The sequence below is a fragment of the Caretta caretta genome, chromosome 16 (assembly GCF_965140235.1).
Source record: "Caretta caretta isolate rCarCar2 chromosome 16, rCarCar1.hap1, whole genome shotgun sequence".
In the NCBI taxonomy this organism is placed as follows: domain Eukaryota; kingdom Metazoa; phylum Chordata; order Testudines; family Cheloniidae; genus Caretta; species Caretta caretta.
The window spans coordinates 4,831,209-4,843,951 of record NC_134221.1 but is presented as its reverse complement, the minus strand read 5'-3'; the positions used below and the strand labels follow the sequence as shown (position 1 = coordinate 4,843,951).

Below are 12,743 nucleotides of genomic sequence, written 5' to 3'. Positions count from 1 at the left end.
CCCCGGTCTGGGTCAGGGTAATGTACTGATCGGGATTCGTTTGTTGCTGTTGGAAACCAAGGCGGCAGGGAGCTGGGCAGAGTGATTCCACACGTGGGGGGGCCCTGCAGTGAGGAACAGGCTTCCGCCTTCCTTCCGCTGCTTGGCAATCCCCCTTTCAGACCCTGCCCTCTCAGTGGCCTTTGAGCTCCCTTCCCTGCCCTCCCTCTGCTGCGGTTGGCTGTGCAGGGGGGGAGCTGGCATGTGTGCTGCATGCCCTGCAGGTACCGGGCGGGAGACGTGCTGATGGTCCAGCCCCGGAACGCCCCCGAGGACGTGCAGCAGTTCTGCCAGCTTCTGCGCCTGGATCCAGAGAGATGCTTTGTGCTGAAGCCCTCTGAGCCCGGTACGCTCCCCACCCTCTGCTCCTTCCTCTCCGTGCCAGGCTGGGGCCTCCCGTTCGGCGGCTCTGCTCCAGCTCCCGTCTCTGCTCTCTTGGGCTTTGGAGCCTGGGAGATTGCAGGAGAGCTAGTCAGCCACTGATGGATGGACTGTTCAGCTCTGTCTCGTGAGAGCGCTGGCCGTGTGGTCCCACTGCAGAAGTGTGAGATTGGGATTTGACCAGCAGTGTCCAGCCTGCGTCCTCGCCCTCCCCTCTCCTCAGGGCATGACAGGCAGAGCGGGCCCCTCAGTTCCCCCACTGGCACCGGGGCGGTGAGACGGAGCTCTGGGCTCCACCTCGGCATCACAGCTGCCTCTCCTCAGAGCTGACCCGTCGTGGGGCTCCTCGCTTTACCGCCTGTGTCAGCTCCAGGGGTTCAGTGTGGGGGCCGCAGGAACACCCAGACACGTCCCTCCCAAGGGCCCAGGACTGCCCCAGCGGCATCACTAGGGGACCAGCCCAGACTACCCCTCTGGTCTAGCATTTCAGCCCCAGCGGGCACCAGTGGCTCCTCCGGTGAGACCCCAGGAGCTAGTCTTCCTCCTTTGTCTTTCATAAGAGCCCCAGAAATCAGCACTGGGCTGGTCCATCTCCTCCCCGAGGCCAGCCCAGCCCAGCCCATCTCCTCCCCAAGACCCAGCCCGGCCCATTGCCACGCGCCCCGAGACCCGCCCCGGCCAGCCCGGCCCATTGCCACCCGCCCCGAGACCCGCCCCGGCCAGCCCGGCCCATTGCCATGTGCTTAGTGCAGCTCTTCTCCTAGTGGTCAGAAGTCAGAGCCCAAGCAGCTGGAGCCCGGCCAGTCTCTTCAGCTTGCCTCAGGAGCGCACCTGTCCTGGGAGTCTGTAAGGCCAGCAGGGGCCCCAGGCTCGTCTGTTCTGACCTCCTGTGCGTGACAGGCCACCAGCACGTGCACACTACCCCCAGCAGCCGCAATGAGACCAAAGCGTCACAGCCCACAGGCAGAGAACAGGAGGGACTCAGGTGCACCAGTGTCAGAGAAATGATTAAGTGAGATAATCCTGGCAGTGCCCTGCACACATGCACTGCAGAGAAAGGTGAGCACCCCTGAGATCACTGCCAATCTGAGCTGGGGGAAGACTCCTTCCTGAGCCTACATAGGGCAGTCAGCCAGGCCCCAGGCAGGTGAGCAAGATCCAGCCAGCCAATCACCTGAGAGAGAGAACGTGCCACCTCTGAGCCCTGGCCCTCCCCCCCAGTGTTCCATCTCCAGCCAGGCCAGCCCTGGTGTTTCAGAGGAAAGAAACCAAACCCCAGAGTACAGGGTGGGGAGGGGAGCATCCCCCAGCTGAAGACCTGATGCATGAGTTTTAGGTACGTAAGACATAGCAGCCAGGTCCCTTCTGGTTTGAGCCCTCCCCCCCCCCACCATCACAAGCAACCCCATCGTACAATCCACTCAGACACTTGTCCAGCTTTCTCTTGAAGCTAATTAATTCTTTGTCCACCCCCCCTCACCTCCTGTTGGGAAGCTGTTCCAGAGGGCTAGACTCTATGCAGAACCCAGCGCAGACTTTTACAATACATTATCGCCCAGATCTGGCCTCAGGAGAGCAGGTCTGCAGTCCTTGCTACCGCCGGTTGGTTGGGTAGGTCCCCCACCACAAGCGGGGACCCACCCGGACAGAAACTTGGAAGGAGACAGATCTTCCAGTAGCTGTACTGCTTGAGGTGGTTTGTCCGTGTGGCCCCCCAGCCACCCCGCCAGCCCTGCTCCTTTCATCGTCCATCTCTGCTAAGGTTCTGAACTAGCAAGGGGACTAAGAGACAGGCAGGGCTGCTCTGCCCTACAAGCCCCCAGGCGGGCGGGGCACAAGGATGTGCAGGTCACAGGCCAACAGGCCCTGCTGGTCAAAGATTCACCTCTCACATCCCAGAGGTGCCCGCGCATCGGGAGTGAGATCCACAAACACAAGACCGCTAAGAAAATCACTGTTACTGTGGGTCAGCATCCACTCTTCTCTGCAGCACTCCCAGCCTCCCCCATCTCAGGCTATGGGCCAAACGGGTATGGGGTGGGAAGTGGTGGCCGTGCGGGTGACCAGGGGAGGAGAGCAGTGAGGACTCCTCAGGCTGGCAGGAGCAATGCTGTGGCCGGTTGCTCAAGCGGTTGCAGATGTGCATTGCACTCAGGTGTGCCTGCACCTAGGGAATGGAGAGCCAGAGATGGTTTTCCTGCCGCTGTTGTTCTTTGAGCTGTGGATGCAGACGTGTGTTCCATGACCCACGCTCCATCCCTCTTCATAGGTCTAGTCTGCCTCTCTCGAGGGAAAGAACTGAGGGGGGTTGGGTTGGTGCCACCCTTAAATAGCCTTGGGAGACACAAAGCGCCTGTTGCCCTAACAGATGCTGCTGTAGGAAAAACGTCTTAGACTCTTCCTGCACTATGTGTAAACGCACCTGAGTACAGCACACCTCTGCACCCACAGCTCAAAGCTCAGTTACAGCTTAGGTAAATCACCTGTCCTGGGGAGCTTCCACTGGGTTCGACTCGACTGAACTCCCCCATGTGCTGGCAAATCCATTTGCTGGGGTGACTCAGTTACTCTTGCTTTGGCCTCCCCTAGAAACAACAGAATCCACTTCAGCTGGCTGCAGCATCGCTCCCACGCTGCATCGTACCTGCCTTCTGCTATTGCAGAGCCTCTCCTGCTCCAGTCGGGCTCTGAGCGGAAGCGAAGCCTGAGGCAGCCCTAGGCGGGGTGGGGGGGAGCTCCTTGGGCAGCTGTGCAGCCAGGCTTCTTGCCCCTTACTTGGGTCAGCGCCAGCCTCCAGAGCTCTCTTGGCCTCATCCCTTCCCTTGCAGGAACCCCCCTTCCAGCCCACTTGCCGCAGCCATGCACCATCCAGCACCTGGTTGCCTGCTACCTGGACATTTCCTGTGTTCCCCGTCGCTCTTTCTTCGAGCTCTTGTCCTGGTTCTCACCAAACGAACTGGAGCGTGAGAAGCTGCAGGAATTCAGCTCTGCGCAGGGCCAGGAGGAGCTCTGCAGCTACTGCAGCCGGCCCCGCAGGACCACCCTGGAGGTAGGGCAGCTGAAGGAACCTGCCGGGGAGAGTGGGGACTTTCTGTAGGGAGCTGCACTGAGTTCTTGGCTCTGCTTGGCCTTGCCCCTCTCCCTGAAGCTGGGCAAATGGAGATGAAGTAAAGCACAGATATTTTACAGCGAGGGTCAGTAAGGGCCATGTGCCTGCTCCAGCGTTGCCCTGGATGGGCAGCAGGTCGGCCCTTGCGGAGAAGTGTGACTCTGGCGCAGTCCCCGTAACAGCCAAGAGCAGAGTCCCAGGCAGCCCTTGGAGGCCACGGAGGGTTGCAGAGGAGTGCGGTAGGATGAGCTGGGGGGCAAGTGGAGGGGTGGGAAGTTGAGGAAACAAAGAGAAAGTGGTGGGGGTTGTCCTAGTGTGGGGGAGGATTAGGCTGTGCCCTCCTTGCACGTGATTACTTCCCCCCCTGCTCCTCTCATCCCTCGCACAGACCCCAGCCCCACTTCCCTATCCTCCTGGAGGGCTAAGGGCTCTTTCACGAGGAGTCCCATCTCCTTCACCTCACGCTGTCCTAGCTGGGCACTGAACGAGGACAGGGAACTGTGCAATGCACGTGGTCCTGTGCTGAAAGACCCGGGGTGTAATGCACACGCTGTAAAAGCTCACGTACAAAGGCACCGTGACCTGGACATTCCCTGACTTGGACTTAATTTGCAACTTTGCTGTTCCCTTCACACATATTTTTTTCCTATGGAATTTCCCGGTTTTTTAATGCGGGGGAGGAAGGGCAAGAAAAGAACCTTCTTTATGGGCTTAGACTGTTTGGCCAGGAAGCCCTAGACACCAGCAGCAAGGTTGGGCTTGCATGCCCCAGTGCTGAAACTGTGTCCTGTACATAGCGCTCTCCACAGTCCCAGGTGCCCTTTCCTCGGTGCAGAGCGCTCTGTGAACGAGGCAAGGCCGGGAGCCCATGGAGGGCTCTGGTGTGGAGGGGGGCAGAGCACAAGCACATCGGGAGGACCTACCAGTGCTGAGGGTGCGGCTGTAGGCTGCCCCGCTCCCAGGTTGCCTTCCAGGAGAACTGAGTGGTAGCAGTGTGTAGAGTCAGAGACTCCCAGGCCGGAAGGGACCGTGGTGATCATCTCGTCTGACCCCTGCATCGCACAGGCCAGAGACCTGCCCCACAGTCATCCCTAGAGCAGACCAGTTAGACAAACATCCAACCTTGATATAAAAATAGCCAGTGATGGGGACTCTACCACGACCATTGGTGAGTTGTTCCAAAGGTTAATTATTCCCACTGTTAAAAACGTCTGTCTTCGTTCTAGTCTGAATTTGTCCAGCTTCAACTTCCAGCCACTGGGCCGTGTTACACCTTTCTCTGCTAGATCGAAGAGCCCATTATTAAATATTTGTTCCCCAGTTAGGTACTTATTGACTGGTTAAGCTAAATAGACTGAGCTCCTTGAGTGTCACTCTAAGGTAGGTTTTCTGATCCTCGTATCATTCTCGTGGCTCTTCTCTGAACCCTCTCCAGTTTGTCAACATCCTTCCTGTGTAGAAGGGGTGTTGGGCATATGCCATCTGTGTCATTGCCAGCACTGGGCAGCTGAGTAAAGGGCTGCTTCTGCCAGGTTTAGGGGTTTCTCTCCATGGGCCCATCCCGAAGGAAGGGCAGACCATCTCCCTGGTCCTGTCCTCCTTTCTCACATCTCTTTGGTGTTTCCAGGTCCTCTGCGATTTCCCTCACACCGCTTGTGCTGTTCCAGTTGACTACCTGCTGGACATCATCCCCCGGATCCAGCCCCGTGCCTTTTCCATCGCCTCCTCCATGCTGGTAAGGAGCTCCAGCATGCCTGTTCTCCCACGTAGGTTGCTGGGGCTAGGACTAACAACTCACTGCCTCGAGAAGGCTCTTCGCTCGGGACCCCAACAGTGCCCAGAGAGGAAGGAGCTGTCTGCTCCTGTATCCTGCAGACATCCACAACTCTCGCAGGCTCCGCCCCTTGCTGTGGGGACTGTTGAATGGCTAATTCTTTGGGGCACCAACCTCCCGCTCTGGCCACTCATGTTTCCTCACTCCTGCGCCCCTGGGAGCCACAGGAGCTTTGGCGTTGAATGTAGCCAAAGGGATGGGCCCTGCTGTTTCCCCTGCCCTGTGGACAGAAGGCTGCGTTGCGGTGAGGGGTGTCTGGACTGGGCATGCCGCACGTGGGGACTGTTGGGCCGCCCTGCCTCTGGCTGTGGGTGTGACAGTAGTATCATATTGCCAGCATGGTTCAGGTAAGGCAGTGGGTGTAGTGGCTGCCTGTTGCCACCAGTAGATGGGACTAAGGAGCCTGTCCCGTGGGGTGAGCGAGGGCGTGAAGATGAGCTGAAGAGTTGCCCAGTAGCCAGTTGGCTTTTCCCTTCCGTCCTGGGGTTCTTAAGCCTTTGGGGCTGGCAAGTCTCCTCGGTCTAGCTGTGTCGAGAGGGCTTCTCCTGGGACTCTCTCCTGCATCCGAGGCGCCCTGTGCGTGCAGGGAGCTGGCCGGTCAGGGGTGTCACAGCGGAACTTTGAAAGGAGGGATTCCCTGTTCTGCTGTCAAAATGGCAGCCTCAGGCTAGGAAGTACATACTGCGTGGGGAGAGCACAGGGCCCAGGAACTGCCTCCCCAGTCTGACCACTGGCCCCCTCCTGCAAACCAGTGCTCCAGCCACTCCCGTGTCCCATCTCCTACCGCATCAGCAGAGCCCGTCAGTCCCTCTGGTTCTGCACCATCTCCCCCGTACTCATCTCTGGCTGGGCTAGGTGCCCTTTGAGGGGCTTTGCCCTGGTCTTCCATGGTGTTAGTCAGGAGGGCCTGGCTGACTCTGCTCAGCCCAGCACCCAGGCTGCTCTGGCTTGGGCCACTGTTTCACATTGCACCTTTCTGCCCCCAGGCTCTCCCCAACAGACTCCAGATCCTCCTGGCTGTGGTGCAGTACAAGACTCGTCTCAGCAAACCCCGACGTGGCCTCTGCTCTACCTGGCTGGCATCCCTCAACCCTCAGCAAGGTAACTGGTCATTCGATATCACAGGCAGAGCTCTGGGTGCTCCACTGCTCCTAGGCTATGGGCATGCCCCCTTCTGTGTCAGAGAGAGCCTGCATGGAGTTGGGCATGGGTTAGCTTGGCGAGAGGCCAAACGCACTGCCTCCCTCTTCTTCATGGTACTTTGTGAACAGTGACCCACTGCCCTGCTTTCCCCTTGGCACGCAGCCTCTCTTTGACTGTCCCCACCCTAAGGACCCAAGCTCCTCTCCCACTTCCGAACCCTCCTGCAGAACAAGTGCTGAGTCCAGCCTCCAGGGTCCTGCACTGACACTGGGCAGGCAAGTGTTTCCTTTAAATGCATCACCCTTGTCCATCTCTCCCTCCCTAGGGGCGTGGCCCTCTGCTCCCTCATGGGGATCCCCGAGGAGGAGATGCGGGGCAGGAAGTCATCCATCTGTCAGGGTAGCTGGACCTTCCCACGCTGCTCTCACCGAGGTCAATCCTGCCTCGAATGCCATCCTCGGGGTGACCAATTCTCCAGCACGGCCCCTCCCGCCCACCGGGGCCAGGTCTGTGCGAGGAGCTGGCCCTGGTGCTGCTACCTGCTGGCATGGTCTCTGGGGTTCACTCCAGCGCCTGGTAGAACAATAAAGATTTGGCTCCATGGATGGAAGAACGATGGGGTCATATTTAGTCCATCTCCCCAAACGCTCTGAGCGTGCCCACAGGGCTGCAGCAATTAGCGGGTTCCTCGGGCCCATAACATGCCGTTTGCTGCTTCCTTCTCTGCTCCATCTCCCTATAGCGCAGGGTAACGGTTGGCTGGCACAGGGCCGAGCTGCCCCCAGGGCAGTGCCCTGCTCGGCGGACGCCTGTCACTTACATTGCAATTGCAGTTCTAGGGCCTGCTGTGGTTGAAGCATGACTGTACCTAGCCTGTTCCTTTTGCAGGGGATGTCCGGGTGCCTCTGTGGGTGAAGAGGGGAGGAATGAAGTTCCCTGCAGAGCCAGACACCCCCATAATCATGATTGGCCCTGGCACGGGAGTGGCACCCTTCAGAGCAGCCATACAAGAGCGCGTTGCACATGGCAGGAAGGGTGAGGAGCTCGCCTGGGAATGATTCCTGCAGGCCCCCTCCTTGCTGCCGAGGGGTGCGCCCAAGGCAAGGGGGAGGGGTGTGGCTCAGGAGATCGGGTACAAGAAGTGGACCAGAATAAATTGTCCGTGGGGACATAGCGAGTGCACAAGGCCCCGGCTGCACTATTGGACTGTGTCCCTGGGACAGCAGCCAGGCCTCTGGAGCAGGGTGGGACAAGTGGGGTCTCTGGAGTTCAGGCCCTGTGAGGCGGGTCTCTGGTACATGGGCCCCATGGGAAGAGGGAGGCCTCCCTCAAATTGGAGGGTCTATGCTCTGCCCAGGGAGGGGCAGTTCTGATGTCACTTCAGGGCTGTGGGTGGGGGGCAGAACCTTGGAGACTTGGGGGAATCCCTGGTGGGTTGCCCTCGAGCTGGGGGTTGGGGGCTCCTGGTATTGGGCCCTTCGGAGAAGGGGGCTGGTCAATTATCCTATGTCCCATGGCAAAGAGCAGGGCAGGCCAGAGCAAGGGCCAATATCGGACACAGGGCTGCTGTACGTGCTCAGAGCTGCCTGTGTCTGACCGGCAGTCCATGGAGTCCACGGGTCCCAGCAGGCTTCCTTTTGAGCCCCAAGGGTTTGACTGGAGTGCGAGCATTGCATGCTGGGCCCTGTTGTCTCCACAGACGGCCCCTGGGATTAAGGATGAAAGCGAACAGTTCATGTAGGCCAGAGCCAGTCCTGGGCAATTTTCTGCATGGTCCTGCTTTGGACGGGGCCTTCTCTGGAGCATCTCGTAGGCTGCCCTGTAGGGCTGGGCCCAGTGCCCTCCATGGCTGGCTCCTGATGTTTGCTCCCCTCCCCGCACCCTTGGGGAGGCTGGCTGTGTCTCCGCTCAGAGTCGAGTCCTCGGGGAGCTCTGCTCACTCCAATGTTCCCCTTTGATTTCTCTGCAGAGAACTATTTATTTTTTGGCTGCCGCCAGAAATCCAAGGACTTTTACTGCGGGGCTGAATGGCAGGAGCTGGTGAAGAGCGGGCACCTGACTCTCTTTACAGCCTTCTCCAGGGACCAGGTTAGTAACTGTGCAAGGAGCGGCCGCCAGCGGGTGCAGACAAGGGCCAGGGGACAGTGCCCTGTGATGGGCTCTCAGTGTGGGATGGCTTTGCTGAGCTCCTGCTGAGTGATGGGCAGAGCACACCCCCACCTGCTGCAGGATGGCAGGGGCTCGTTGCTAAATGGCAGACACCTTGGAGCAGGACACAGATCAGGGGGAGAGGGGAGCCTTGCGTCCAAACTAGAACTGCAGCCTGATGTGTCCTGGACCTTGGCCAGTACCATGGCCCCCCTCCCTGTGGCAGTCGCACAAGGGGCTTGGTGCTTGTAAGTGGTTTGGACAGGCCAGTTAGGCTGCTGTGCTGTAGGCTGAATCAGTGACCTCCCATCTCCTTGAGCAGTGCTGGGATTCTGCAATCCGGCTCCCTGAGCCTGCAGGGCTGGTTCGATGCGCCCAGTCCTTGGGGAAGGGATCTCCTTTCCTGGGCAGAGCTGGGGCGAGCTCTGGAGGAGGGGGGCACTGGGGCTGTGTTAGCCCTGTGCTGCGTGAAGTGCAGGCTGTCAGTGAAGTGCCATCACAAATGAACCAGTGCCCAGCAGAGAGTTGAGGGCACTGTGCTGTGAGTGCTGCCTGTCTCCAGATGACTTGGCCTGGCTGAGTCACTGACTGTCCTGTGGATTTGTCTGCCAGACTCTAGCTGGGATGGAGCTGTTCTGCCTGCCTGCGTTTCCCCTCTAGTTAGGATATCCCTCTGTTTCCTGTCCTAAAGCACTGCGTAGCCTTGTTGTGTGCTGCCAGAGAGCTGCACATCCCAGCCAGCGGGGCTGCGCCTCTGGGAAGCAGCAAATCCTTCAGAAATCCCTTGTAAAGTGCTTTGGTGTCTTCCCCTCCCTTTTGGTTCAGCAGAACCAGCCCCATTCAGGGTGAAACACAAACCTCATTTTGGTGCCCTTCGCTTTTCCTCAATAACTTCTTTTCTTTACAAAGAGAGCCCCTTGCATCGGGTCTCATCGCCTCCCCCATACCAAAGCAAGCTCTCTCTGCTGCAGGCTGGGAAGGCAGACAGTGGGAGAGAGGGCAAGTGTCATGTTATTTCTGCTGTTAAACACGCGGTGTGGGAAGGGGAGGAGGTGAGTCCTGAGAGAGACGAGGTTGGGGATCAGCCTGGACATTCAGTGGAAATGCGTCCAGTGCACAACAGTCATTTTCAAAGCCCCCCTCCAGGGACAAGGCAAAAAGGAGCGTGGTCACACATTACCAGCCAGTGCATGTCCTTGCCAGGGAGCTGTGTGCCCTGGAAGGGTAGAGTGGAAGGTGCAGCAAGAGGCATGGCACGCTGGGGGGGACCTGCAGCCTCAGAAGGAGCCCTCCCTGGGCAGGAGAAGGCTGGGAGGGGCCTGCCTGGGGCACTGGGGGGACCCCTTCTAGCCAGAGGCTGTTTGAAAGATGGGCACTGGAGCTGGCCTGGGAGAGGCCCCTGTGCAGGATCTGTGCAGCTAGCTAATGGCACTGTGCTTCTCCCCAGGGCACTGCCCCGCACCTTGCTGCTGCCTGCTCACCTGTGGTATCTGCCCTTGGCCAGCAGGTGGCTGAGACCCTGCTGGACCTTTTCTTTCTCTGCTGGGCCATCTGAGAGACAGGCCCAGCACTCAGGGAGGGCGTTCCCTCTGCTTGTGAGGGGCTGGCGCTGTCAGCTGCAGGTCCCCACCGTCCTGCTGTCCCTAGCACAAGCTACACCCCACTCAGGCCATGTGACAGCCTTTCCAGGGTTCACATGGCCTGCAGGGGCCCTTGCTTCCCAGTGACCCTTCCCAGTCATTTGAGGCCAAGTCTACACTACAGGCTGAGAGTGGTATGACTGTGTCGCTCAGAGGTGTGAAAATCTCCCCCCTCTGCCCCCGAGCGAGGTATCCCCCAGTGCAGACAGCGCTGGGTCGGCTCCTCCCATGACCTAGCTCCTGCCTCTGGGGAAGGTGGAGAACCTGCGATGGGAGACACTCTCCTGTTGGTGCCGGAGCGTCCCCACTAAAGTGCGACAGCGGGACAGCCGCATTGGTGCAGCATTTCAAGTGTGATCTGCCCCTGGGCTGAAGGGAGAGCAGGATTCCAGAGACGCGCATGACGCGCTTCAGCCCTGAGAGTGGCTGGCGGGATGCTGAGCAAGAGCCCAGAAGCTGTGCCGGAGTCACCGAAGGATGTGGGAGCGTGCTGGGCTGATGTCGGTGTCACCCAGGCTGGGGGAGGGGAGTGCCTTTTCTTAGCTAATAGCATAGTTTCTCACCCCCAAAGTTCAGACTTTCACAGCGTTTGCTGGCCCCAAGGAGCCATGACCCAGTCTTTCATGAAGTACCCCTGTTTGTCCAGGTGTCTCCTCAGTGAATGGATATAGAGTGTCTTTCTCCACCCTGTGATATACTGAATCAGTCTTTTATCTTTATTCATAGACAAGACCATCCCCTTGTTGTCATATTGTTCCTTCTCACTGCCAGGTGGTTTTGATCTTTATCGTTATCTTTGATGGTTTTCCATCGACTTTTCTGGGTTGCTGCAATGGTAGACAACTGAGCAATACATTACACAACTACCTAGCCAGAGAGGGGTGACAGTTCCTTCTTGCTTGAATGGCCATCACCAAGACATAGGATCCCCTGCTGCTTCACTTTCCCTCCAAGACCATAAGGGCATAATTTTCAATATAGTTACATTATTCCTTAAATACAACCGTACACACATCTCACAATGAGTATTGATAAGTGACCAGCTTTCATTGGAGACCTGCTATCCTTTATGGATAAATACCATGAAAGTGGTGTATTAGGTGTAGTGAGTTTGCCAGGTCTGAGACAGGAGTTGCTTGGAAGAACAGCGAGCCTTTTGCCAGCTAGCACCAATGGGGCTCCGTGTCACAACCACCCTCTCATTCCCCTAGTTCTCCAGCCCCATCCATGCCTCTTCCGAAGCAGGAAAGAGACTGATCCCAATCCAAAGCCATCTGACTGGCTTATTTTCAGTGTGCCACATTCAGGTTTAGACGCATTGTAATGTAGGTGCTTACAATCCACCCGGAATACTGTTGTTCCCAGCTAGCTCTGGGTGTTTTAAGAACCTGTTCGGAGCCCCAGCCTGGCAGGACTGCTGTCAGCACTTCACCAATTCATATCAATGATGCTGACATTGAGCTTTGGGTGGCCATGGCTGCCACACGCTCACTCGCCTTTAGTGAAGTTTTTGGCCAAAATTTTATCAATAGAGCTGGGCACCTCAGAGTACCTTACAGCAGCCTGCCCAATATGGGTCCCAGCTGGAAAGAATGGACATAACTGATGTACTCATGACACTGATGGCGTGCCACAGTGCCAGCCAGTATCACAGGTTACTTTGGGGACATCTCCCATAGGGACAGTGTGTTCCAGATCTCCAGACTGTAGCTCAAAGGGGTCCTGAAATTGCCCTTCCATCAGAGGTCATCAGAGGTCAAGTTGGTGCGTGGGAGATCTTCCTGTACTTATGTACCAAATTGCAAGAGCCTGGCTCAGTGTGGGTGTGGAAATGAAGTGTCAGTCACCTGTCATAGTGTCTGGATTGCGTCTCACTGCATTAAGGCTGCATAGATCAATAATTTCTAATGGGTTAGTAAATGATTTATGGAACTTATAAGCATAAGCCCACGTGAGTAGCCTGTGTTAGTAGACTGGCTATAAGTAGATGGTGTTGCAGACGGGTATGGACCAAGGTTTCAAGACTCTCTAACAATCTCTTCGATTTGATTAACCATTTGGTAAAGCTCCTGTTACCCCTTTACTATGTTTACATAGAATCATAGAAATGTAGGGCTGGAAGGAACCTCGAGAAGTTATCAAGTCCAGCCCCCTGCACTGTGGCAGGACAAAGTAAACCTGGACCAGCCCTGACAGGGGTTTGTCCAACTTTTTTTTAAAAGCTTTCAATGATGGGGATTCCACAACCTCCCTTGGAAGCCTGTTCCAGAGTTTAACTACCCTTAAAGAGTTAGAAACTTTTACCTAATATCTAACCTAAATCTCGCTTGCTGCAGATTAAGCCCATGACTTCTTGTCCTCCCTCCAGTGTACCTGGAGAACAATTGATCACCATCGTCTCTGTAACAGCCCTTAACATATTGGAAGACTCTTACCAGGTCCCCCCTCA

The 12,743-nt window shown here is 57.2% G+C and overlaps 1 protein-coding gene across 3 annotated transcripts in view; it reads left to right on the top strand.

Annotated features, from left to right (window-relative positions):
- Positions 1–12,743, top strand: part of NDOR1 (NADPH dependent diflavin oxidoreductase 1) — a 53,184-nt gene that overhangs the window by 30,086 nt on the left and 10,355 nt on the right. For all 3 annotated transcript variants that reach the window (XM_048822668.2, XM_048822667.2, XM_048822670.2), the window contains exons 8-13: positions 264–385; positions 3,249–3,469; positions 5,157–5,264; positions 6,350–6,464; positions 7,395–7,541; positions 8,476–8,594. In XM_048822668.2, coding sequence (XP_048678625.1) covers positions 264–385; positions 3,249–3,469; positions 5,157–5,264; positions 6,350–6,464; positions 7,395–7,541; positions 8,476–8,594 — 832 coding nt within the window. The remainder of the gene's footprint in view (positions 1–263; positions 386–3,248; positions 3,470–5,156; positions 5,265–6,349; positions 6,465–7,394; positions 7,542–8,475; positions 8,595–12,743) is intronic.